At 35.1% G+C, this 27,823-nt stretch overlaps 1 protein-coding gene across 13 annotated transcripts in view; it reads right to left on the bottom strand.

The window, feature by feature from the left end:
- PAK3 (p21 (RAC1) activated kinase 3) overlaps positions 1 to 27,823 on the bottom strand; it is a 279,838-nt gene that overhangs the window by 32,264 nt on the left and 219,751 nt on the right. For all 13 annotated transcript variants that reach the window (XR_005655430.1, XM_039874753.1, XM_039874755.1 and 10 more), the window contains 3 exons: positions 24,180 to 24,311; positions 23,242 to 23,407; positions 15,664 to 15,727 (listed from right to left, as the gene is read on the bottom strand). Coding sequence is in view for 12 of the 13 variants with exons in the window: in XM_039874753.1 (XP_039730687.1) it covers positions 15,664 to 15,727; positions 23,242 to 23,407; positions 24,180 to 24,311 (362 nt within the window). In the remaining variant the exon portion in view is untranslated. The remainder of the gene's footprint in view (positions 1 to 15,663; positions 15,728 to 23,241; positions 23,408 to 24,179; positions 24,312 to 27,823) is intronic.

Genomic DNA, 27,823 nt, shown 5'->3' with positions numbered 1-27,823 from the left:
TTAAAATACAGAATCTTAATATCAGCAAGAGAAAAGTAGTTAGTTACCTACAAGGGAGCTCCCATAAGACTGGCAGCTAATTTCTCAACAGAATCGTTGCAGGCCAGAAGGGATTGGCAGGAAAAATTCAAAGTGATGAGAAGCAAGGACCTACAACCAAGATTACTCTACCCAGCAAAGTTATTATTTAGAATTGAAGGACAGATAAAGAGCTTCCTAGCCAAGAAAAAGCTAAAGGAGTCCATCATCCCCAAACCAGTATTACAAGAGATGTTAAAGGGACTTCTAGAAGAGGGAGGAGAAGAAGAAGAAAAGATGAAAACATAAATAATAAAATGGCAATAATTACATATCTATCAACAATTACTTTAAATAGAAAGGGATTAAATACTCCAATGAAAAGACATAAGGTGGCTGAATGGATAAGAAAACAAGCCCCTTACATATGCTGCTTATAAGAGACTCACTTTAGATCAAAAGAAACAGACTGAAAGAAAGGGATAGAAAAAGATTTCCATGAAAATGGAAACAAACAAACAAAAATCTGGGGTAGCAATACTTATACCAGACAAATAGACTTTAAGGCAAAGGCTATAACAAGAGACAAAGAAGGACCCAGTAATCCCACTTCTGGGTATTAATCTGAAGAAATCCAAAATACTACTTCAAAGGCACATGAGAATCCATATGTTCATTGCAGCATTATTTACAATAGCCAAGCTATGGAGGCAACCTGAGTGTCCATCAATAGATGAATAGATAAAGAAATGGTGGTACATATATACAATGGGATATTACTCAGCCATAAAAAAGAATGAAATGTTGCCATCTGCAACAATACAGATGGACCTAGAGGGCATTGTGGTGAGTGGAGTAAGTCAAACAGAGAAAGACAAATGCCATGTGCTTTCACTTACATGTGGAATCTAAAGAATAAAATAAATGAAGAAACAAAACTGAAACAAACTCAGAGAATATTTTGATGGTTGCCAGATGGGAGAAGGTTGGGGGAATAGGTGAAAAAGAGGAAGAATTAAAAAGTATAATTTGGTGGCCAAAAAATATATGGAAAGATGCTCAACATTACTAACTATTAGAGAAATGTAAATCAAAGCCACAATGAGATACCATCTCACACCTGTAAGGATAGATGTAATCAACAAGACAATAATAACAAATGTTGGAGAGGATGCAGTGAAAAAGGAACCCTCACACACTGCTGGTGGGACTAAAAATTGGTACAGCCACTATGGAAAGCAGTATGGAGGTTCCTCAAAAAACTAAGAATTGATCTACCATATGATCCAGCAATCCCTTCTACTGAGTATTTACCCCAAAGACTTGAAAACTCATATCCAAAAAGATATTTGCACACTGATGTTCATAGCAGCATTATTCACGGTGGCCAGGACACGGAATCAACCAAAGTGTCCTACAATAGATGATTGGATAAAGAAGCTGTGGTACGTATAAACAATGGAATATTACTCAACCATAAGAGATGAAATACTGCCATTTGTGTCAACCAACTTGGATGGACCCCGAGATAATCATGCTAAGTGAAATAAGCCAGACAGAAAAAGTTGAAAACTACATGATATCACTTATATGTGGGAAATAAACTTAAAAGCAACAAATAAACAGGAGAAACAGAGACTCATGGACATGGATGATAGAGGGTAGTGGGGTGATGAGAGCCGGGAGGTAGATGGGGTAAAAGGGGTCAAATATGTGGTGACAGAAAGAAATCTAACTATGGGAGGTGAACACATAATGTAAATATATATATGCCTTACTGTTAAAATGTTCTGCTGAAACTTACCAGATTTCATTAACCATTGTCACCATAAAAAATAATAAATTAATTTAAAAAATAAAATAAAATAAATATAAATTAAAAAATAAAAAATAAAAAATACAATTTGGTAATTAAAAAATAGTCATGGGGATGTAATTATAGCATAAAGAATATGGCCAATGATATCATAATATCTATGTACGGTGTCAAATGAGTACTAGATTTATCAGCGTGATCACTTTGTAAGTTATACAAATGTCTAATTACTATGTTGTACACTTAAAATTAATATAATATTGTCTGTTAACTGTAATTGAAAAATTAAAAAAAAACAGTAAAAAGGGTCAAGAATACTTTTTTGAGGTTCTATGTCCTTTATTCTTTCTTAGTGATGTGGTTTTGTCTTTATCTTTAAGATTGGAAAGTCTTTGTCAAATGAAACCATATGAAGGAACCCTCAATATTAAGTGAGAGTTGATCTAGTTAAAGCTAGTGAGGGAGGCCCCAAATTCCTGCCCAGGTGGCCTTCGCTTTCTTTGTCACCCCATCCCCAGCCCCTTAAGCCCATTTCCATTGTCTAAGGGCTAAAATTGTGATTGAAATGGAGTGCAAGGTATTAGTGTTTAATACCTCCAGAGCTTTACCTTTCAAATCCTTGGGCTTTTTTGCCTCTCATCTCTGTCAGCATTTCATTGTCTTAAAATTGCTAGAGTTCTAACCCTGGAATGCCAATATCCTGTGTCTTATGGCATTCTGTGGTGTAGAATTGCCATAAATCCCTAATCCACAAAGGTTTAAAGACCCTGAAATACTAGGGCATCGGTTATTAACTCAAAAATGAGGCTTTCTCCTCCTTTCTCCTTCCCCTGACTTATTGCATATATGTAATTGTCTAGTGGGAGCCATTTTCTCCTTCCCCCCAACTCTTGTCCCCAATCTTAAAGTGGTGATAGCCTCCTCCTCTCCACTTCCTACTCCCCTCCCCCATACTAACATGCTGTTAGCCACTTGGAATTCACTGCACTGACCAATAAGTTATTGACTGGTACAACTTCCACCCTTTGTAGAATCCTCAACTGAAATATATATGCTCAGGTACTAACCCGCACTAAACTTAGTGCCTTATCTCTAGCTCTATCTTAGCACTTCTAACATCTCTCTGTACCCTAGTTCTGATGCCTTTCCATATTCAACTGGTATGAATGTGACTCTCCTTCTCTTATTCATCTCTTAAAGCATTTTTTTTTTTTTTGCTCACCAATGGGTGAAGAATCCTCAAGTAATCCTCACCCCATCTACTCAATCTTCCTCAGGTTCAAATTCTACCAGTTCCTAGTTTTGTGACTCTGATAATTTAACCTCTCTGTGGCTCAGGATTAAAGATAGATCAAATGTATACAGTGTTTAAAACCAGTCCTGGCATATAGTAATTGGCAATAAATAATAGAAGTCATCATCATCATCCACACACTATAATTTGGGAACTTAATAAATAGATTAGAAAATAATCAACCCAATAATCATTAAGTTCTAAAATTGTAGTCTTTGGATCACTAGGAATCTTTTTAAGTATCTGAGAAGTTCCAAGATATTTTGATGTTTCAATTTCATAAAAGAATATTGACATTTGCATAAGACGAAGCTAATTAAAATATCATATGTATTTCCTTTTAGCTAGATATTAGCTTATGATTATATTGCATATCTTGCTGATTAAAAGCTCTAAGCAGCAGTTATACATATTTTTGCTTAATAAAGTACAAGAAAAAATATAGTTTAATAGTTATAATTATTTATAACTTCGAGTTCACAAAGACAAATAATTGAAGGAGTCTTTGGTGAGGAAGGTTGGAAGTACTCTCATGTAATAAATGAAGCACAGTAGTGTATATTCCCAAAGAAACCATCTTTTAGCCAACAAGATGTCACACTGATTCTCAAAAGATGAGCTTTGCAGCAGCCTGGGTTATGTCGAAGCATCTCAGTGGGCAGCTATACAAATCAATCAATCACTTTAATAAAAAAAAAAGTCAGTATCATGCAGCACTTTAGGATGTCAGAATGCCAGAAATCAAACTAACAAAGATGGGACTTAAAACTCCTAATTCTCTGGAATACTCAGGCTGGTTTGCTTAAATGGTCAACATTGTCAATTTAATTTTTATGCCATTTAATTACATTCATCCCTATTATCTCTCCATTCCAATTATATTAAAGCCAGATTGCTGTAGGGAGAACATTTGTTTATGATGGAGCTTTGTTTATTTAGTCCAAGTCTCAGTCACTTAGATGCTATAAAGAGATCAAGCATTATTAAAATTCAAGGAAAAATAGAGATCATCCAGTTTGACTTCTTCATTACAAATGAGAAATCTGAAGCCCAGAGAGTAGGAAGGACATGCCCAAGATAACACAGCTAGTTCAAGTAACAAAAGTCTCCTAATTTTGAGCAAAAGAATTTTCAGTTAACCTATACTATGGTTCAAGAATATTAAACCAACAGGTTATTTAACCATTGGACCTCATCATCAATTACAACGTGGTATATACTGCTGGGTTCTTAACATCACTTTAAATGCTTTATCAACAATTTCTCCCTGACCTGGTCAACCACTTAATACTCAAATGGAAACATCGGCATCTATTCTGAAGGGTCTAGAAAAAACAATTTACTGTTTATCCTAAGTCCATTTAATTATCAGTAATCTACATCAGGTTTTGATGTTTCCTGCTAAGAGTCAATGTCAAGCCACGATCATGAGTAGTTGCCAAAACAGCAACATAGTAGGATTTATAACGTAGATAAATTACTCTCATTTCAGTATGGAAATTAGAGGAGGGGAAGAAGGGCAATGAATAGAGGCTAGTAGGGAGCTCATAGACTGGGAGAGAAAGAAAAAGGCAAGAGGACTACACAGCTCAACAGAGTCCAAGGAGAACCTTGTAGAATAAGAGTGATGGAACCAAAGAATAGGTAATATTCACATTTAAAGTTTTATAAGTATAAATCTAATGTTAATGAGATTACAGTCAGGGGTTTAATCCACATTTAGGATAATTTTTTTACATCTATTCCTATTGCTGCTGCTACTAGAAAAGGCTATATCATTTATGGAGACTTGCCTTCTGCCTGATCTCTGTGAATGAATGATCTCACTTTATTCTCATTCTATAACAATCATATGAAGTAAGTTCTAGCACCTTCATTTTACAACTGATGAAACTGGAACTGGGAAATAATAAGCAACTTGTCCAAGTTTACACAGTTAGCAGCTAAGCTAAAAAATCATTAGTTTGACTCCACAGCTCATGTGCTTAACCACCATTTCATGCTCTGTTATAAATCTTCAGCATTTTTACTTTAATGCTAAGTGCAAGTCTGGTACTTCCCAAAGTCCACATTTGTATCTAAGACACGTCCCTAAAATATTTCTCCTGTCTCTAATTTTCTGCTCACTTTGTCCTTTTGTCCCTTGAAAGCCATTTACTTTGTCCCTGATCATGGTACATTTGATTCCTTTGACATAACCATACAAGACGGTTCTTCTGTTTTCTTAGTTAAGATTTGGTCATGTGGCAAGAGTGGACTGAGCCTAGGATTAGTTTTTAGGATTGAACTTTATCTTCTGCTGGGTGTTTAAGATACAGTTATTACTTATAGGGCCCTCTCTAGACATTGTCTTGGTATATTAATGCACTTGATGTAAATAATACATAGATATTATATTGTTCAATACTATCAGACATTTACTTGTTTTGTTGAGACATATGCCTTTTAAAGCTCAGGAATAGACATGAACAGTGTCACCATTATATGCAATAACTGAATGAGAGAATTTCAGAGTGTTTGTATGATTTGCCTCTCGAAAATGTACCGCTAAATTTAAAAAAAATATTTAAAAGTCATGTTTTCTCAGTCCCTTTCTAAGTACATGGAATGTAGACAGGGCTGGGTGGTATAACCTTTAATTATGAGGATTATAAAATGGGATAGGGAATTTTCTGTTCTTAAGCTAGGGCATAACTCTTCCCAGAGTATTCGTGCTCATTTAATTTTAAATTAAGCTGTAACACATTATGGGTGTGGGGCCAGGGAGCGCAGTGGGTTATAGCCCAGTGATAATGAGGTCACAGTTACAGGGCTTAATCCCTCAAAAGGTCAGATAACTCTCAACTACTCATTCCAACATTAAGTCTAAGCAGCTGTTTCACAGTATACACCATTGGTTTCACTTAGTCAGGCAAGGGGGGCAGGTGGCTTAATACAAGCTCATTACTATGGTTAGAAAAAACAAAGTGCAATCTCTGCTAACAGTGGTTGATTAAGTGGCATCATCTTTCTTTACAAGGAGAGCAAACAACTCAGTGCATTTAAGAGCATTAAATAGAACAAAGAGCATCTTTCACTGTTCCATAAACGTTCTTTACAAATGCTAATGCATTTTCAATCTCATTCATCACAAAGCCTATTATAAAGCTCAAACTACATCTATTTATATCTCATAGCAGTGTTCTACCATGTATAGCTCAGAATAGATCCAATAGGAAGCAAATACTTTTTGGGTGCATGGTCCTATGCAAAGAATCATTTCCATAAGCACACTAGACACTTCTGCTCCTGCCCATAGTTTCCTAAACAAAGAAAAACTAATAATAAAAGTAAATTAGAAAAAACAAGTCAGAGGTTTTATTCTCAGCACTTATCTCTGAGTTCTATGCTATACACTGCTTCATCAGGTTCTTTAAGCAACCTGCTATTCATCAAGTCCTTTAAGAAACAACTTTCAAAACTACTCATCTTCAATATGGGAATTTCATATTAGAGTAAGAAGAGGGCCCCTCATTGAGTAGCAAAGATAAGTCTGAAAATATCTAACATGATATTTTTACTTTCCCAAGCCTTAAAACTAAAACTAATTTAGAGGGACAGGAAGTGAGGGCTTGCCAAAAAAAAAAATGTTGTTTGCAATTACTGATGGAGTAATCATATTCTCATTCTTTACAATTAAGCAATTGACAAAGATCCAAGTTAGACAAAATTCCTTTGGCCAAATGTGTATCTTTAGGCATAGGAGAACAATGATTTCAAGAAATACTCCTGTTGTCACTTTCTGACATATTTAGCTGTGTGGCTGGTTTAATCTACAAAGAGATGAGACATGCAACAAAAATACTTTGGCATAATACATACATGGACTATATTGGCCGGTGAATTCTTCAGGATAGCCTTTTGTTTTGCCATATAAATATTTTTTTCCTCTTGAAAATCAGTGTGGGGATGTGTTTTCATTATAGTCCTATAATCCCAAGTAAATGAATATGGCTGTTTTGAGGAGGGTGTGAACAAATAAGTAGTCTCATAGATTGTTGGTGGGAGTGTTAAATGGAACAACCTGTATGAAGGGCAACTTGGAAATTAAAAATGCACACATCCTTTCATGTAACAATTCCACTTTCAGGAATTTATCCTAATAATAAATTTGCATATGTATGCCATAGCTTATTTGTAAGGCTTTTCACTGAAGTCTCCTTTATAATAGCGAAATATTGGAAACAAAATGTCTATCAATTGGGGCCTGATTAAATAAATTACAGTACATTGAAAGGACAAAATATTGCATCTGTTAAAAAGAATGAGGTACTGACATGGAACCATCACTACGACATAGGCACATAACAGAAAAGGAGATAGTTTGTTACCACTTATGTTAAAAACACACACAGAGTAATGTACCATATATGCCCAAATACAAAGTAAGGGTTTTTTTTTCCCCTAAATTTTTTCTTCAGGGAAAAAAAGGGAATTTTTTAATATTTAAATTCTTGTAAAATCTCTCAAGTAATGTGGTAATTCTTCATATTCACTTATTTTTATCCATAAAATACTGTTTGGAAAAGACACATTAGGTTGAAATATTTTCAACCAATGCTAGTTTTGGATGCCCATAGAGAGTATCTGTCTGAATTGGTAAAAAAAAAAAAAGATGTAAGTAAGTTATTTCTGAAGGTATGACCCCATAACTACAAGAGTTAGATGTCACAGACAAGCTTTTTAAAGGTCACTTTCAAAATCAGTGCTGTGAAAGGTCTCAAAGATAGGACAGTTGGACCATCAAAAATAATAGTGAATACAATTAATTGAAACAAATTGAAAATACAAAAACCTAAGAGTTTATAAAGATATTTTTAAAATAAAAGGGAATGCCTGATCCCACTAAAAAATTCAAAATACCTCTCATTGGATATTTTTGGAAGCAATTTGGGTACCAACTCTTTATATTGAAAACTGGCAATTAAAAAATCAAGTATTTATCTGAATTTCTCTGTATGGGCCATATTTTCGGGTAACCGAAGACTGGCTGATGAGGTAAAGTCCTTCTCAACAAAAACATTATAGCTAGTAAATGTGGAATGTATGACAGTTTTAAAAAATCATTATTTTGTAATCCCTAATGAAATAATTGTTTTGGGCAATAATCACCAATAGATGAAACCTTAGATGAAAGGCTGATCAGGAACTTTGCATCGGAGGGGACAGTTACCCATTGAATTTTTTTTCTAATCAATTTACTCATCCCCCAAATACAGGACAATCAGACACTGTGTGCCTCCTGATATAATATGAAATACATAGCACCATTTATGAATAAATCTTTTCAGAAGTTGAACTTGACCCTTATTAAGCTTCTAGACTTAACTTCTACTTACAGGAAATACAAGGAAGAGAGGAGCAAGTTAAATGACATCAAATGAAATTAATAGACAAATCCAGAATGTGGTACATTCTGTTGAGGCTGTGTTATAACAATGACTAGTTTCTTCAAGTCAATGGTAGTGGAAAAAGAAGGGGGACTGCTTTAGAGTAGAGACTTAAGTGACATAACCAAATACAATGTGTGGATCTTCTTTGGATACTGTTGTGCACAAATCAATGGCATTTTTTTTATAATTGTGTTTTTCTGAACTGTGTTTTTGAGACAAGCGGAAAACTCTGATTGTAGACTGGGTGTTAGATAATATCAAGCAATTGTTAAATTTCTGTAGGTGTTATAATGGCATTGTGATTATATTAAAATATTGATAAATATTGAATTTTGGCAATAAGAATATGGGAGTTCCTGTACTTTTCTTTCTGGTTTTGTGTTTGAAAATTTGTAATAGAAATTTATAAAGAAATATAGTAGAGAATTATGTCATGAAGATATAAATATAAACCTACAAGACAGATTCAGAAAGCAATCATCTTAATGTTATATGAATGGGTAATTGTGACTAGGAAAAAATATCCAGGAACAGAGTCATATGTGGACTCAAAAATATAAAGAACATAGATGGAAGTCAGATGATGTACTTGGATAACTGATAAGTGATTCAAAAATGGGCTCTAATGATTACAGAAACAAATTTCAAGATGCATGGTAAGATTTTGAATTATACTGCTCATGAAATGTGAGAGTAGAAAAATCTCTCCTAATTTATATGTTATTTCAGATAATGTATGATTTTAAATATATAAATAAGAGTGAATTAACAAGTTAAACATCATAAGTAAACATTCACCATTTATTTATACATGCAACAATTTATGTATGCAGGTGACTCAAAATAACTTTTAAAAATTATTTCATTGTGTCACCTTATATTACAGCATATGTGTGCACACACAGAGAGAATCTATGCAAGTTTTGCATTAGAAATGAGTAACAATTTCTTTCTGGAGGTTTCTTTTGTACAGGATACCTGAGAGACTGAGAGACACAAGCTGGAGGGCCACTTTTCACTGTCTACTCCTGTGTACCTTTGAATGTTATACTATGTCTTAAAAAATTAAGCTCAGATTTACAGTGTAGCTTGTATCTCTCAATTTGTTATAACACGGCCTCAACAGATCTTTTTAGCATTATTTCCTGTTAACACCCATCAAACTGTACTTTTGACTGTCCATAGAACTGGTATTGTTGACTTAATTCTGCTGGTATTTTCGATATGCATTCATCACATATTTGTTGAGTTCTTTACTCTGTGCCAGACACTGCTGCAGGCCCTAGGGTTACCAAAGTGAATGAAACCTACAGTCTGAAGAAGATTTCATTTGGTTTCCTTCAAATGAAATTTCCTATAATTCCCACTTGTTAAATCCTATACCTTCTCAAGTTACTATTTAAAGGCACCCTTCTCATATCCTTCATCATATCCCTATCTTAGCTATCAATGATTCGTCCCTCCTCTCTGTCTATGTAGCTCTTTGTAATTACAATACTGACTATATTCCACTCTATATAATAGTAGCTGTAGGTGTGCATTTTCTTTAATAATAACTAGCATTTACTGAGCAGAGCACTTCACTATGTGCCACATACTGTGCTAATCACTTTAAATGCCTTCTCTCATTCATTTCTCACAATATTATGAGATGTGTGCATTCTGTTTACTATGAATAAGAAAAAGTGATTTTTAGAAAATTAATTAATTTGCTCACAGTCTTCTGAGTTCAGAATCTGGGCTCTTTCTATTTCTTCAAATTTTCTAAAAACTCTTCCTTTATTCTTCCATGGTTTTCAAAGTTTCAAGCCATTTTAAATGTCTAGATAAGTTAAGATATAAGTGGTGTATACATGCCATTGCAGATATAAGCTGTAGGATTCGGAAAGACAGAACATAGAAAAGATCAGTTAGGGCTGGGGCAGCCAGGAAGAAAGAGATCTATGGTGAAGATGACAATGAAGAAAAGTGTATAACATATGGGGGAAAGGTACATGCATTAGGGGAAGGGGGTCCTGCTTATTTCTTAATACAACTCTCCTTCTCTCCCAGTCAGATGTTCAGAGAGAGAAATAAAGAGAGAGAGACAGAATGAGAATAGAGGTCACTGTGGCTCCTAGAATCTGGTTCTTAACTATTAAGTTATGTTATGTGCATTACACTCAACAAAAGCTAGCTGAATTTTTTTTTAAAAAAAGTTATTTGTTAAACTGGATCCAAACCATTTCTTCTGAGTTGCTGCCTCAAAAATGTTTTCCTATTATTATGTTGAAGAGAATACAAATATGAACCTGAAAGAGAAAAAGAGTCTGTTTTTCAGAGCATTCTCACTTAGTGGAAGACCTTAAAATGAATTCAAATACATTAATGAGAAATCTATGAGTACAGCTGCCAACATTAGTAAATTCAGCCCTCTGTTACATGGCTACTGCTTATTCAGGAATTACACATGCTTGCCAATGATAGCTGTTGACTGAAAATAAATATTTGATTTTGTTGTCTCACCCTGCCCCATTTATTAAACAAGTTCTTTTATTTAACTATCTTAGAAAGTGAAGATTCTTGTCTCTACCATATGACAAACTTACGTTGTTGAGTTAATGATAATTTGGGGAGGGGGTATCAGGCTTTTATTCTTTCTCTTTTTCTTTTTTTTAAACTTTACATCTGATCAAAATATATAGATTTTTGTAGGCTAATTATAGAACACTTTTTACAACAAACCTGGTGAAATAATGTCATTTTTAACCTTCAGCTCATAGCTATGGTCTCAAATAATTAGACATGTAATTCTGAACTTGATTTATGGAAGACAGAGCCCAATTCTCTGGCCTCAGTCCTGAAAGCTAGGATGGCAGAAACCCATACTAGAAAAATTTAGTTTTCCAAGTAGATGAGGGTGATTAATGGAGAGGTTCTCCTGAAGTTCAGCTCCCTAGAATAAGCTGTTGTGCTCCCTGAAGCTGAAAATTGGGTACTGGGGCTGATTATTCTTACCACCAAATGATTACTGTCATAGGTTTGAATATCACCATTATAATAGGTAAAGCAAAACAATAAAAGACAGATTTAATGAAAAGAAAATACTCGATTGAAAGTAGAAACTAGTTTGTTTAATTTAGATTAATAATTCATGGGGCAAAAAGAAACCATTAAGGGCAATTTAAGTAAAAGAAAAATTAATTTAAAAGGATTTTGTTTTGGTCAACAGAGAAATAAATCAATATTTTGACCATTCACTTTAGAAATTAAGAAAAGAGAGCAAACATTTACTAAAATAAAAAAAATAGTAAGTTACATAAATGATAACATTACAGTAAATAGATTTAAATTACTCGATTGTGTGTTAAAAGCTATTTAAAATGCATCTTAACTTTATATTATGATTACTAGTGTGTGTGTGGTGTGGTGTGTGTGTGTGTGTGTGTGTATGTGTGTAGTGTAAATGGGGAATGGAAGAAGGTGAATGAAAAAGATAGACGTGCAGCACACCAAAATACACAAGGGGTAAAGAATCACATGTGGAGAGGCTGATTAAGTCATTATGAGAAACAAAGAGATAAGGACAAATTGAGAAAAAGAGAGACACAGATAATGGAAGAGAAAGGTACACACACACACACACAAAACCCCACAGAGGACAGAGAAAGGGATGGACTAGAAAATCAAACATTCTCATTAGTTCAACAAATGTTTATTGAGGCAAAAACAGATCCAGAGTGATGAGGAGGCTGACAGGGGAAACTCTGTAAATCTTAGACCTTGGCCAAGTAAACTATTGGTATGGACCAAAATTGTACAAAATTGTTTTGGGGGCCTATTAAGTATAAAAGCACTGTGCTAGACACTAAAGGAAGCAAAATGAGAAATAAATTAGACTTCCTACTCTCTAAGGACTTACTTAAAATTTAAATCTGGCCTATGAGTAAACTGGTTTCGATATTCTTTAAAATGATGAACTCTGGAAATTTAAAACAGACTTTTCTGCAGTGGCAAGAAGGATTTCTGCTTTGATTTTTCATTTTAGATTATAAAATCTTTACAGAGGTATGCAGAAATAGAGAACTTTCCTTTTGCATCATCAGAGGTCAGAAGCATAAATAACGACCAGGAGGGGAAATCTCTTTGGTATGCAACGTTGCTTAGTGGCTTAATCTTTGTTCTTAGAGAAATCAGTCTTGCTCCATTACCTGGTATCTGGGAGATATTTGAAACCATCTCTTTTTTCTCTCTCTTTTTTAAATTCAATGCTAGTTTTGGCTCAGCTGAATCTTAGCGGGAATGAATAATCAAAACAAAATTATAATGTCTTCCACTCCCCACTCCCCAAAAAACAACTCTTAAAAATACCATTTTATGAATAAATAAATAGCTTCCATATTTAAACCTGTAACTAGAGCAATACTGTCCATTAGAAATATAATGTAATATAGGGGGATAGGGGAAGGGTGAAGTGGATAAAGGAGATCAAATATATGGTCGCTGAAGGAAACTGGACTTTGGGTGGTAAACACACAATAGAATATACAGATGTCAAATGATAATGTACACCTGAAAATTATATAATTGTATTAATCAATGTTACCCCAATAAACTTAATGTTTTAAAAAGTTAAATATGTGTATATATATATATATATATATATACACATATATATATGTATATATATATATAATGTGAGCCATATTTTAAAATTTCTGAGAGCTATATTTAAAAAGTTTAAAAGACAAAATTAATCTTAACATATTTTATTTAAAACAATGTATGTAAAGTATCATTTCAATATATGACAGATATAAAATTTATTGAGATATTTTGTATCCTTTTTCCATACTAACTTTTTGAAATCGGGTACTTATTTTACACATATGACACATCTAAATTTGTACTAACCACATTTCACATACTCAATAGCCACATGGCTACTGTATTGGATAGCAAAGATCTAGAATGCTACTTCTCTGTGGATTGTGTATTCTTTCCTATTGTTAGCTCTACCAAAGAACTAAGTAGATTAAAATAAAATGTAAAAGCCAACTTTTGCTTTCCAAACCCCCTTAATACATGATATTGTGTTTTCACAATCTGCCTTGTGGAGTTTATGTTTTTGGGCTTTGGGCATGAAGAGAGTGAACTGAGGCTTGCATATGGACATGAGAAGGTATGGCTTCCTTACTTATGTAAAACAACCAGTCCACCAGATCTTAAGAAGGAAACTCTAGGTAGGAAATAATGCCTATAAATGCCAGCTCTGCTGATGAACTGAATAGGCTTGTCTCTGATGTTCTCCTTGCACCTTATGTAGCTCTCTGTCAAGCATTTATCAACATAGACTTTAAGTTCCTTGAGGGCTCACACCATCAATACCCATTTTTATTTCTCTAGCACTTAGCATAGTGCCTGACACATAGTTGATGATCAATAAATGTGCAGAACAAATAAATTTAAATAAATAGTTTTCATTTGCACTAAATATCTTACAAGTGCTCCATAGCCACATGTGCTAGTGGCTACTGTATAGGATGGAACAGATATACAACATCTCTATCATCATAGAAAATTCTATTGGATAGCACTGTTCTAGAGCAATGAGCAGGAATACTATTTGACTTGCTAGGTAATAAGGTGGCCCTAGAAACCATAATACTTTTTTTTATGATCAAGTGAGAGTATCAGAGATACCAAATGACACACATGCAAAAAAGAACCAAAATCACAAATAGGTGTATATTTTAGCCTCCTAGAAATGCAGCGTCATTATATAATTCCTAATGGAAGATGAAGGTTGGCTATATATTTCTTTCTGAGTTTCTGCCTCTCAGGGTCTTCTCACCTTGATTCCCACCAAGCACAATCCCCAAAAGTAAGGGGTTAAGATATGCTCTTCTTACCCTCTAGCCAAAATTTCTAATGAAGACTTCCCTTATTTACTGGGATAAGTTGGTAATTTCAAAAGAAACTTTAATAAAAAATCTAGGGGGAGAGAAAGAAATAAAATATAGAAATCAAACTTGTATGTAATATATAATTTTCTGAACCTAAGAATCCTAGGAAAAAACAGTGAAGTGTCTGAAGAAATCCTACATTCTCTTACCCAAAAACAGACTCTATTGGCTGAAGGGCTAGCACAATTTTGCAGGCACATTAGCTGTATCCCTTCCTTCACAGCCTCTTGTTCTCATTCAGGACACCTCTAAGGTACCATCCTGGTTCCTGACATACAATAATAGTTAGTGCACCTAAATATTTGTCTCATTCCCCATTTAAAGAGAGCCCTTAAGAACACTTCATCTTTCTTTAAACCAAATTTTCCCTCTTTCAATTGCTGTTGCCTACTCATGCCATCCAGCTTGGTTTCACATTGATGCTTCAGAACCATGCCTAATTATATAGCTGACTTGTAGAACTGGTAACTCCTACCTTTAGCTCTAGTGAATAATCTAGTCCTGTGGTTCCCATGTCTAGCTAATGATCAGGATTATCTGAGGAATTTATCTAAAGTTCAGTTTCCTGGTCTCCATTCCATAGTCCTGAATCAAATCTCTGGCAGTGGGGCCTAGGAAACTTTATTCTTAATGAGTATAGGAGATGAAAATGATGTAGTCTATCTCTTTTAGGGGTTATTGATCAATTTCGTCCTTACCTGGATAGTCAATTTTGTTCATCTCTGGCTCATTCAATAGGATTTTCCCTACCCACATTCTGTCACTTTCCTGTTTGACAGTGAAATGGGATCTTAAGCATAACATCCGTACAGATGTGGGGGGAGGGGCAGAGATAAAGGGGGTTTTCATACAAATTAAAATTTCTACAACCCCACTTCCTTTCTAGAGAAATCAGTTTGAATCATCTAAATATGTGGGCTCAAACTGTCCCTAAAAAAAATCACTGTCAGCCCAACAATGGTGAAGATTCCAGCAGGATATGTTCCTTGGGTAATTAATAGTCTGTCTGCCAACCAGAAAGACCGACATTTAGGGTGTAAAACATGAATATAACCCAGGAAATGAGAAACATAATTTACTAGAAATCCAAGTTGTTACTGAATTTTAATATATATCTCTGGTGCTTATCTTCTGATATTTCAAATAAAAATCACTTACCCTTGACCAATTTTTTCAAATCTTGTGTATTTTTTCTTTGGGTCACCAACACTCACAATGCTTCCTGAGTAGGAGGGGAGGAGAGGGAAAGAGAGAGAGGGATCAAAATTGATTGATTTCCCTTTAGGTGATACTAAAAATTAAGATACCAGAGTCAATGACAAATAAAACATTAGAACAATATTTCCATAGAAATTGTGATTTCTATAATTTATATGGATAATGATACATTTTATTAAAATAACAAATAGTAATATATTAAATTAATAGTAATAATCCATGCTGTTTATATTAAACATTGATGATGTTTGGGAAACATAAAGGACTGGTCACAACTCAACATTTATTAAAAGTCCCCATAAAACTATACTGTAGATTAGGAGATAAAACCATCTAAAAACTTTTACATATTATTTAACAAAATCACTATCTTCTCTGAAATGAAATGAAATTGAACACTATATTACATTCAATTATACTGAATAAATATCTATCAAGCAATTACTATGTACCTAGTACTGTGTGAGGGGTGATGGAGATGGGAACAAAGTTTAATTATAAAGTAATAACATTCATGCTTTTAAAAAAATACAACTCTGAATCTAGGACCCTAGTAGCACTCCAAACATCTTGAACAGCTTTACTGTGGTATGATTTCCATACCATAAAGTTCATCCACTTAATGTATACAATTCAATGGCTTTTAGTAAATTGTTAGAGTTGTACAAATTTACTAAATTTTACCATGATCTAATATTAGAACATTTCATCACACACACACACACACACACACACACACACACACACACACAATCTTGTACCTATTATCACTCACTGTTCATCCCCCTCAGCTCTCCAACCCATCCATAGGCAGCTACTAATCTACTTTCTGTTTTGATAGATTGCTCCAAACATTGTGGAGTATGTTTAAAAGCCACACAAGAAAATCATTAATTTATCATGTTTAAATATGGAAAAAAAGGATTTTATTATTTCAAAATATCAAATCCATCACTCAGAGGATGAATACTTTCCATCATTCAGAATAAATCGAGAAACTGACATTGACTCATCAACACAGTGCTCAAATAGGTGTAGAAAAATTCTCAGCCATAGCATTATGTGAATAAGGGTGAAGCTTCTCAACGGATATACTTTGAAGGGAGTCATTTATTTGGATGTCTCTGGCCCTTCCTTCTTTCTCTTTGAAAGCAAACATATCAGCATCAATACTTTTGAGTTATACATTACTAATATGGCTCCTATCCTAAAGAACTGTAGAGTCAGTTTGTAAAACAAGATTTACGCACAAGAGAAGCTTAACTAATCAAAAGGAGGTCCATAGATTCTATGTCCTAATTGTCACTCTTATTCACCCCCTCCTCTTCATGCCCAGGAACAATGAAATTGTTCAGGCCCTCATCATCTCTTGTCTAAACAATGATGCTAGTCGTTACCTACTTCTAAACTCTGCCTTCTCTAATTCCTCTTCCACAATGCCTTTGGAGTAGGATAACTATAAAATTCATAAACTGAGACTGTCTTGGGTAAACTGAAATGCATGGTCAACATACTTAAGAGTAATTTTGATCCATTGTTCTTAATGCCTCAAAAGTTCCTCTTCACTACAGGATCAAGTTCAAATTTCTTAGACTGGCATAGAAAGCCCTTTATCATCTAGCTCCTACCTAACTAGTCTAATCTCATATTCCTCTCTTCTTCATTCCTCCTACTTTGTATCCTAGTGATACTATCACTATCCAAGGCTTAAGTCTTTGCAGATGCTCTCCCTTTCCCTTTCCTGTTTAACTCATGAATTCTTATTTATCACTTGAATATAAGTCATCCTCCTTTGTGGAGTCTTCTCTAATGCTTATATTGAGACTTAACATGCTTCTTTTGGAGGGCAAAAACATTCTTTTTATCCATGTAACTTCAGTGCCTAGAATAGTGGCTGCCACTGAAAAAATATTTGTTGACTAAATGAATAAGAAATATATATTTAAGCAGTAAACTGTGAGCTACAGATAATACCTCATGTTAATTTAGACAATGATCCATTTTATAGGCTAGTGAACAACTTAATTTAGACCTATCAGTAGACAGTATACTTTAAAAAAATAATTAAATGTTCCACTCATGGATTGTCCATTGGGTTTTGTTGTTTTTTTATAATAGAAGTCCATGTTTTAGTTAGATTAAATAAGACTTACACAATATGTGAGTTGTATTATAATTTTTTTCTCTTGTATTTTCAATCTCAGTCAATGGTACTATTACCATCCATCTACTCAGTAGCCTGAGTAAGAAATCTGGGAATCATCTTTGACTCATTCCTTACCTTCACTCCCCATATGCAGTTGTCTACTGAGTCCTGGGCTTATGACTGTTTACCTCCTAGATACTATTTGAATGTGTCCCTTCCTTACTACTGTTCTGGTTGGACTCTTATAATTTTTGTCTGGGCTATTTCAATAGCCTCCTAACTGGACTCTGTATTTCCAGCCTCTGTCCATGTCAGTCTAGTCTTCACACTTCTGTCAGGATGCTCTAAGGGTAGATCTAATCATATGATTCTCTGGTTGAGGAATCCTTGATGTCCTTTACACAACACCTACAGGAGCTCAAGCTCCTTGGCGTGGAATGCAAGGTTCCTGCTTTATTTCCCATCTCATCTCATGACTTCCCCACTAGAACCATAACAAATTAATTGTAGCTCATGACCAGCTAGCTCCTGCTTAACAGTTTAGCTTCCTCTCCTAAAACTCCAGTCCATCACCAATACTATATTCAAGAGACATTGAATAAGTTAGAGTTCCCAGGTATATACCTTCATACCTTCTTTATATGCTATTCCTTGCCTGTAATTTCCTTCTTAAGTTTTCTTCCTGGTAAGTTCCTACTTATTCTTTAACTCAGCTTTGATGTTACCAGTTCTAAGATTCTTTCAAGTAAAGTTAATAATTTTCCTTCTATGTACTACTACTGTACCTTCTCTCCCTCTTTCTGCCTCTCTTGCTTTTGCTCTTGCTCTCTTTCTCTGTACTCAATACATCCTATATCTACATCTATTTATCAGACTGTGTATTAAGGACAGAAGCCATGTCTTATTCATCTGTATATCTTCAGCGCCTCTTCACAGAATGCTGTGTGTGGACTATACTGGGTATTCAATAAAAGTCTGTTGAATTAAACTCAAATAAAAATAGGCATTTCCTTTTATAAACATCCTATATTTTAAGAGAGGGATTGAAGAATGCATTTTACTTATATCTATAGAATGCCACAAATTTAGCAATTTCTAAATTGCTATTTCATTTTTCAAATTGTCTCACAGATTTCCACATCACTGAGAGCTATTCTTATTTAAGTCAGCTTTTAATATGTAAAGGTCTGGATATTTTAAAAGTGCGCGCGTATGCCATAAGTAAGTGAGTGTGTGTGTGTGTGTGTATGTGTGTGTGTGTGTTTTAAAATGAAATAAGATTTTAAAATCGCTTGAAACCATAGTTTTAAAAATCAGTTTATAGCCTTCTAAGAAAGTTATATATTAAGTTGCTGAGCAAAGTCTTTTTTATAGACTGAACAAAAATAAATAAGCTTTAGCCCAAGCCACTTCTTAAATTATGACCAATTCCAATTGGCAGGGTTTAGTTAATGAGGTTTTATGGCAGTAAAATATTCAGTATTTATTTCCATGTTATGCAGGGTGAAAAAAATAGAAATAAATTCTTTTATGAGGATTACCAAAAACAACCATTTTGATGAGATCCTGCTTCTGAATTTAACTGCTATTCAAATAAAATGGTTCCTCACACCCATAACCCTTCATAGGAAAATGTGTGCTGCCATCTACTGATGTTAGACAAGTGCACAGGAAGCCTTGTCTACAATTCTGAATGACAAAACAAGTTTGTAAAGTGACCTCTTTCATCATAGCCTTTATAATTTGCTTATTTGCTTTTATAAATTTTAGTAAAGAAAGGAAAAATCATGGTGACACAATAGGAAAAAAAAGTGGCAAAGATCCCCAACTTAAAGTCAAAAGGGGAAAAATGATAGTAATGCCAGAACATTTTCTACCAGAGCAATTTCCTAAATGAGAAACAGACTATTCATTTTAAAATACAGGATTTAAGAAATCACTAATACTAGTATTTGTAAAAGGATTCATGATGTGGTTTCAGTGGCAAGAAAGCCCATCTATGTATTCTCCTACATATTAAACTAAGTTGAACTCCAACTAGTACATTATAACTTCAGCATAATGAAGGTTTTGATTCCTGAGAAAAAGTAAAATAATTCTCTAAATTAATATTAAGTCTATCTGAGGAAGAATTAGGAGAAAGAGTTTTGAGTGGGGAATACTTGGGATGGGAAGGATGAGAGGAAAAGGTGATTGTAGGGCCCAGAAGGGAGAGGCTAAAGACAAATTTCCTGCATTGCACAATTTTGTTGACAGCGGCTTTTGAAAATTTTTACTGAAATGTAGGGGTTTCTTTATTTTCTAACAGATTCAGACAGACCGCAGTGAACAATCCAGACCCAGGTTATCTGTCTGTGTAAAACTGAAAGATGATCGGTTCATTTCAGCCACTAGTGATCTAATGGTCTGGCCCCCACGATCAGTATCTACATGGAAGATAAATAGCCTGGAGGCTCTGTGGTCTAAGCTACCCACCTCATAGTAATCTGATCTGAGACTAAAGATGAGGCAACTCTCATCAATCCCCATGCTTATGGTAGGGGGCAGTGTCTACTCTGGTATGGGCTATAGGTCATTCCTTTACTTCCCTGTCTCCTTTTCCTATCTCCTTTACCTCCGAGCACAGACTTCTCTATTCTTTCCCCAAGCTCCAATGAGGGCCTAGGTTCCGAGGTCCTCAATGACTTCAGTACAGGGAGGGACCATACATCTTGGATTATTACTAGTTTCAAACATTCTGTTCCACTGGAAGACTCCATGCCCCAATTTTTCTATATTGAAAATATGGTCCTCAACATTTTACCAAAAAAAAAAAAGCATAATTATTTTATGCTACTATATATTGTGCTAGGTGTCTTACCTACCTTATACCTCATTTAATCTTCACAAAATCCCGATTATATTGGTAATATTATTATTTCATTTTTCGGATGAAAGAAGTGAAGTTCAGCGTTGAGTCACTTACTTAAGGATACACAGCTTGTCTAGGTTTATAACTCAGATTCAGCTATGATTCACTTCAAAGCCTGTCCCATTGTACTATCTTATCAAGGCTTTATAATCATGGGATAAAACAGTTACTACCATTTACTGAGCATCTATTGTGTACTAGGTACTGTTGCTGAGGTTTTTACATGCATTTTTCTCATTTAATTATCATAATGCTATGAATTTGGTACTATTATTATCTCCATTTTTTTGGACGAGGAATAAGAGGTCCAGAAAAATTAAATACCTTGCCCAAAGTGAGAAAGCTGTTAACAGTGGGCTTGAAATTGGAGTCTGGCCCTGTCTGACTTCAGTCCTGTCCTTTTAGCCACTGGTAGAGTTATATAAAATCCATCCTATAGACAGAGTACTAATATGTAGTTATAAGAGTGCTGGTGGAACAGGAACAAGAAAGACTGACTTTGCAGTATAGCTCAGCCTAGATCTGATTCATGAGAAGCACTCTCCCCTTTCTCCACAGGTTTTCCCTGTCAAGATCTTGTAAGCACAAGGTAAAGTTGGCAGTTATAGGTAGCCCACTGTCTAGAGGAAAAATGATTCTTTCTAGGCCCAAGCATTGTCCAGCAGAGAAGAAAACAATCCTTTATTTAAGGTACGATGTACTTTGAATTGTACACTTGAAACTTACTGGATTTTGTTGATCAATGTCATCCCAATAATTTTTAATAATAATAAAAATAAATAATATGTCCATAAAATATAATCGAAGGTAGTTTTTTTTTTCTTTTTCATCATGTTGCTCAGTGCAGGACAGAGTAAACAACAAATTATAAAGACCATAGCTCTGAATCCATTACAGCTTGCAAGCAAAGCATGACTCTCGCCCTGGAAAATAATGCTTGTTTCTCTGTCACTAAACTTGAGAAAGCTATAAACACATTTTAATTATAATAAATCTATTGAGATTTGAAACAGGTACCAAATAACAGTCATTTTTACTAAAGCGAGGCTGTTAAGAGTTTAAAAATCTAATATAATCTCATAGGTCATGTCCACATGTCCAAAGTAAAAGGAAAAACATTTGAGGCAATTGTCTGAATAATTGAACTGAAATTATCCGGGCAATTCTTTCATTTTTTCCTTCCTTTTTCCACATATAGACACTTGAGATATGCAGATGCCAAGTGGATAATGGAAACAGTGTAAATTTAAAGGCAAACAAATTTGAGTTCAAACTTTGGCTTTGCCATTCATTAGTTTAGTGACCTGGTCACTTTAGCTTTTTGAGGCTTACTTTCACTGATCTGTAAAATGAGGCTATTAAAATCTACCAAAGGAGATTATTGTGAAAATTAAACCCGATAATATATATAAAGTGGCCAGCACAGAAAGTGCTCAATAAATGGTAATTATTACTGTTGTTATTAGAGCAAATAGTTGGCAATAGTACTAGATGCATAATCATGTAATATCAGCTGGCTAAAGTCCAGCAATTCCAGTTCTGAGGGGTCACTAACAGCTGCAACCTGAACCTTTGCCTTTCCAAATGCATCTACCTTAGAATGTGTCAACCTCAGCACTGTTCACATTTGGAGCTGAATAATTCCTTGCTGCAGAGGGGAAAGGAGAGGGGTTGTCATTTACATTGTATTTAGAAACATCCCTCGCCTATCCCACTAGGTGCCAGTAGTACTCCCTGTGTTGTGAAAATAAACATGTCTCCACACATTGGCAAATGTCCTTTAGAGGGCAAAATGGGCATTCTCTTCCTTTTCTGAAGTTTTTTTTAGATAGAAATTTGTATAAAAGACGATGGCTCTAAATGTATCACACTATTAACATTTATCTTCCAAATAAAATTGTAAGTTTCTTGATGGCAGGAAATTATTTTTCTATCGTTTTATCCCAAGATTATGGCATAGAACAGACAAATAGGAACACAGTAAAGATGTATTTGTTTGCTGCTAGCATTTGCTGACCCTGTCCCCTCTCCACATAGAAATGCTCCTAAATTAAGGGAAAGGGCTATGTTATAACAGTTGTCGGTTTTAATTGACAGTGTTGGGCTTCGATTGACTTATCATGATTGATCAGTTGGGGGCACTTGGGATATGATCAATAAGATATGACATAAGACTACTGTATTCAGGGAGTATAATCTTAAAATAAAACTACTTAATTAATTTTGTCAACTTTTCAGCTTAATTGATTTTTTTCAAGCGAAAATATTTAGTTTCTGTCACATTAGGAATGTGAGAAAGGGAGCGATCTGGAATGTACAGTGAGTCCCAAACTTTACATCTCATGCCTTCGGGGAGCCTAGAGTCTATACAAGCAGGTTTGAAATTCTAAAGGATCGATCCCATTCTACTTTATGAGAAACCATTACATAAAGAAAGTAATGATGGCAAAAAAAAACTCACTTAGCTTCTCTAGGATCTCCTCATCGGTCATCTTGGATTTTTTCCTTTGTCGATCTGTGTTTCTATACAAGGTACTGGAATTGGCATTCTCAGCAGAAGGTGGGGTGACCTCTTTATTTGGTGCTGCTGGTGAAGCAATGGATTCAACCACGGAACGAGTGTAGATCTTCAAGACAAAAAAAAAATCTACAATTAAAACAGCAGACCAAGGTAAGAGCATGAAGTCAAGACACTGTCATATCAGTGAGATTTTTTAAAAAATCAAGACAAATTTTTTAAGCAGTTTTAGGTTCACAGCAAACTTGAGAAGGTACAGAGGTTTCCCATGTACCCCCTGACCCCACACATGCATGACTTCACCCATTATCAACATCCCTTCACCAGAGAGAACATTTGTTACAGCTGATGAACCTATTGGCACATCATAATCGCTCAAAGTCCATAGTTGACATACGGTTCACTCTCAGTGTTGAATGGTCTATGGGTTTGGACAAATGTATAACAGTATGTATCCATTATTATGGTATCGTGAAGAGTATTTTCTCTGCTATAAAAATCCTCTGTGCTCTGTCTGCCTTCCATCCCTCCCCTTACCCTGCCTCAAGTACACTGCCCTTGAAAACTCTTAGGAGCTAGTCCTTTGAGACCCATATATATGCTGTGCTAATCCTGGTACTCATACATCTGCTTATGCAAGTCTTCCTACCTGATTCATGTGGATTTCCTTCTCTATCTTAACCTCTGCAGCAGTTTTATAACTTAGCAATTATTTGTATATCGTTAGGTATTATTCTCTAATTGTCATGTGTTGATCTTGTGTCCCCAAGTTCTGAGGACATAGTAGATGCTCAATAGGAACTAGTTGATTAACTAGATTCTGACTCTAAGTTCCAAAGGACATCTTTTGAATCATTTGGAAATAGTTACTTTTAACTTACTGATTTTGTATGCTCTGGTCTTGGTGCAATAACTGGTGGGGGCTCATTGTCATCTTCGTCCTCTTCTTCTTCTTCGTCTTCTTCTTCAGACACAGGAGGAGCCAAAGGAGGCTCTGATGCTGTTTTCGTACTCTTATGACAAAAACAAAGTTAAAAATGAGATATTAACTTCTCATCGTTTTCCTACAGAAATGATATAAAGGAAATGGCATATGTACATATGTAAGGATAGAAGGGAACTACTTTTTTTACAAAGAAGTAGAATCATTTACAATTTGGTAGCTAGGACCTGTCAAACTTCAGAGATAAATTCAGGTCATGGTTTAAACAGGATAAAATTAAAAAAAAATATTTTCCTTTTCCACTAAACTAAAAAACAGTGAGATATTTGCTTACTATTTTAAGGTTCAATGTTTTTGAAATCAATTAATACATTTAAAAAAATCAAATAATTTCTACTAAAGCTTTTGATTTGTACTGGGCAGATTGTCAATTTATTGACTGCCAGGTTGTCAAACAGAAAAGGGTTTTTGTATACCATAAGATTAAAGCATGCATATGGATATGGTATTAATACAGCTCTGCAAATACTAAATACAAGCAAGCTCATAAATGTTTCTTCCCTGTTCAATCTCCTGACTCGAAATACTCAGAATGAATCCAGGCAAAATGGCATAGATGATAGAGGCTTTGTACATCTCCTCTTGAGACCACACCAAAGTTGTGATGGAAACATGGAGCAAACAGCAAACAGAGTCACCTGGGGTCTAGAAGAACAGAAGCCCTATAACTAGGGAGAGAAATAAAAAAATCACCCTGTAATGGTAGGAGGTAGGAGGGGTTGAAGATGCAAGGCCCCCTGGTCTCGAATAGCTGAGGGGTACAGAGCCTACAGCAGTTGCAGCCGGCAGCTGCAGATGTTCCTTTTAAAGTGGCTGTGTTCATAACTGGATTTTTGTGGTGACGGACTTGCTTGCTCTGAGCAACAGCACCAGGTTGGCTGCTCAGAGGGCACCAGAGACTTACAGGGGGACACTGAGTTGTTGGAGTGAGGGCCGGAGCCAAGGTTTTCTCCCAGGCAGAAGTGCTGGCGGTATCCATTGTTCCTCTTTTGAGCCCACCTTCCTCCCAGAGTGTGGACGCAGCGCTGCCATAGCTGAGATGTCATCAAACTGGATAACAGAGGTAATTCCACCCTGAGGATTCTCTGAAACTCCACCTCATCCTACTCGCAGACCTACCAAAGTCACATCCAGTTGTGTCCTCGGTGTGTCTTATGCCCCTTGCTGAGCAGCTCCAAGCCCCACAGTGGTAGTAGCTGGCCTTGTTTTCTGGCATGGCCTCTACAGGCAACTAAAAGCACAGCATCTGTGGATTGCTTGTTGAATTTTAACAGTTTTTCCTGGAGGGGCACAGGCTGAGGCTAAACTTGGCCTACAGCTGAACCCCTCTCAGGACTGTGCTGTTGGACACCTACTACACAAAGCCATGCTAATAAGACTGGGAGATTTAGAAACAGACACAGAAAGGTAGCCAAAATGGGAATACAAAGGAGCAGAAACCATGTGAGAGAACAGAACAGAGATCCAGGAATAATGGAGTCAAATGATCTAATGGATGCAGAGTTCAAAACAATGATTATAAAGATGCTCAATGAACTTAAAGGAAGTATAGATGAACTGAGTGAGAACGTTAACAAAGAAATAAAAAACATACAAATGGAAATGGAAATTATAAAAGGAAACCTGTCAGAAATGAAGAACACATTATCTAGGATGAAGTGTATATTACAGGGAATCAACGGTGGATAAAACGGAGGTTCGAATTACTGATATAGAGAATGGGGTAGCAGAGGATACCCAATTATAACAGCAACAAGAAAAAATAATCCAAAAAAATGAAGATAATTTAAGGAGCCTCTGGGACAACATCAAATGTAACAACATTCGTATTCTGGGGTACCAGAAGGAGGAGAGAGCAAGAAATTGGAAAACTATTTTAAGAAATAATGATGGAAAACTTCCCTAACCTGATGAAGGAAAGAGACATACAACCCCAGGAAGCTCAGAGTCCCAAACAAGGTGAAACCAATGAGGCCACACCAAGACACATCATCATTAAAATGTCAAAGGTTAAATATAAAGACAGAATCTTAAAAGCAGCAAGAGAAAAGCAGTTAGTTACCTACATGGGAGCGCCCATAATACTGGCAGCCGATTTCTCAAAAGAAACTTTGCAGGACAGAAGTGCTAGGCACAAAGTATGCAAAGTGATGAAAACCCAGGATCTACAACCAAGATTACTTTATCTAGTAAAGCTATCATTTAGAGTCAAAGGACTGATAAAGAGCTTCCCAGACAAGAAAAAGCTAAAGGAGTTCATCACCAAGCCAGTATTACAGGAAATGTTGGAGGGATTTCTTTCAGATGAAGAAAAAACATGTTTCAAAAATATGAATAAAGAATAGCAATAACTACGTATCTATCAACAAGTACTTCAAATGAAAAAGAATTAAATGCTCCAAAAAATATATAGAGTGGCTGAATGGATAAGAAAACAAGACACCTACAGATACTGTCTACAAGAGACTCACTTCATATTTAAAGACACAGACAACGAAAAGTAATGGGATGGAAAAAGATATTTCCATGGTGGACCTAGAAGGTATTGCATTAAATGAAGTAAGACAGATGAGGACAAATACCATGTGATTTCACGTACATGCAGAATCTAAAGAATAAACAACAACAAAAATGGAAACAAAGTCATAGAGAGAAATTTTTGAAGGTTACTAGATGGGAAGGGGCTGGGGGGACGGTGAAAAAGGGCACAGGGATTAAGAGTACAAGTGGATAGTTACAAAATAGTCATGGAGATACAAAGCGTAGCATAAGAAAAATAGTTAATAATGTTGTAATACATATGTAAAGGTGAAGAGGGGTACTAGATTTAGTGAAGTGATCACTTTCTGAATTATATAGATCTCTAATCACTATGCCATACAACTGAAACTAATATATTAGTGTATTCCAAATATAATTGAAAAAATTCATTGAATTTTACACTGTAAATATGAGCAACTAATTGTTTATTATGTTTCAAAAAAGCTGTAAAAAACTAATTGATATAATTCACATAGATTAAAGGAGAAAAATCACGTGCTCATCTCAGTAAATAAAAAATGTTTGAAAAACTTAAATATCTATGTATGATAAATATAAAAATCCTTAGAAAACTAGGGGAAAAAACACTCAGAGTAACAGACATGAAGATCTAAGGAATGCTCATCTATATAAATAATTGTTCAATAATAACCAACAAGTAAATATTGATTTCCAATGTTAAAAAATGCAATAAAGCCAGTACCAAAAATAACAACCATAGTATTTAGGGTCTGTTTTTGATCATTCATGTTAATGCAGGGATAAAATGATAGTACAGCTGGATTATTATTTATTTTATTTTAACTTTTTTTCATTAAGTTTATTGGGGTAACATTGGTTAATACAATTATATAATTTTCAGGTGTACGTTATCACTTGACATCTGTATAGTCTATTGTGTGTTTACCACCCAAAGTCCAGGTTCCTTCAGCTGCCATATATTTGATCCCCTTTACCCACTTCGCCCTCCCTCTACCCACC

Source organism: Pteropus medius, unplaced genomic scaffold (genome assembly GCF_902729225.1).
Source record: "Pteropus medius unplaced genomic scaffold, Ma_sr-lr_union100, whole genome shotgun sequence".
Lineage (NCBI taxonomy): Eukaryota > Metazoa > Chordata > Mammalia > Chiroptera > Pteropodidae > Pteropus > Pteropus medius.
The sequence above is the reverse complement of the archived record's forward strand: the minus strand, read 5'-3'. Positions and strand labels throughout refer to the sequence as shown.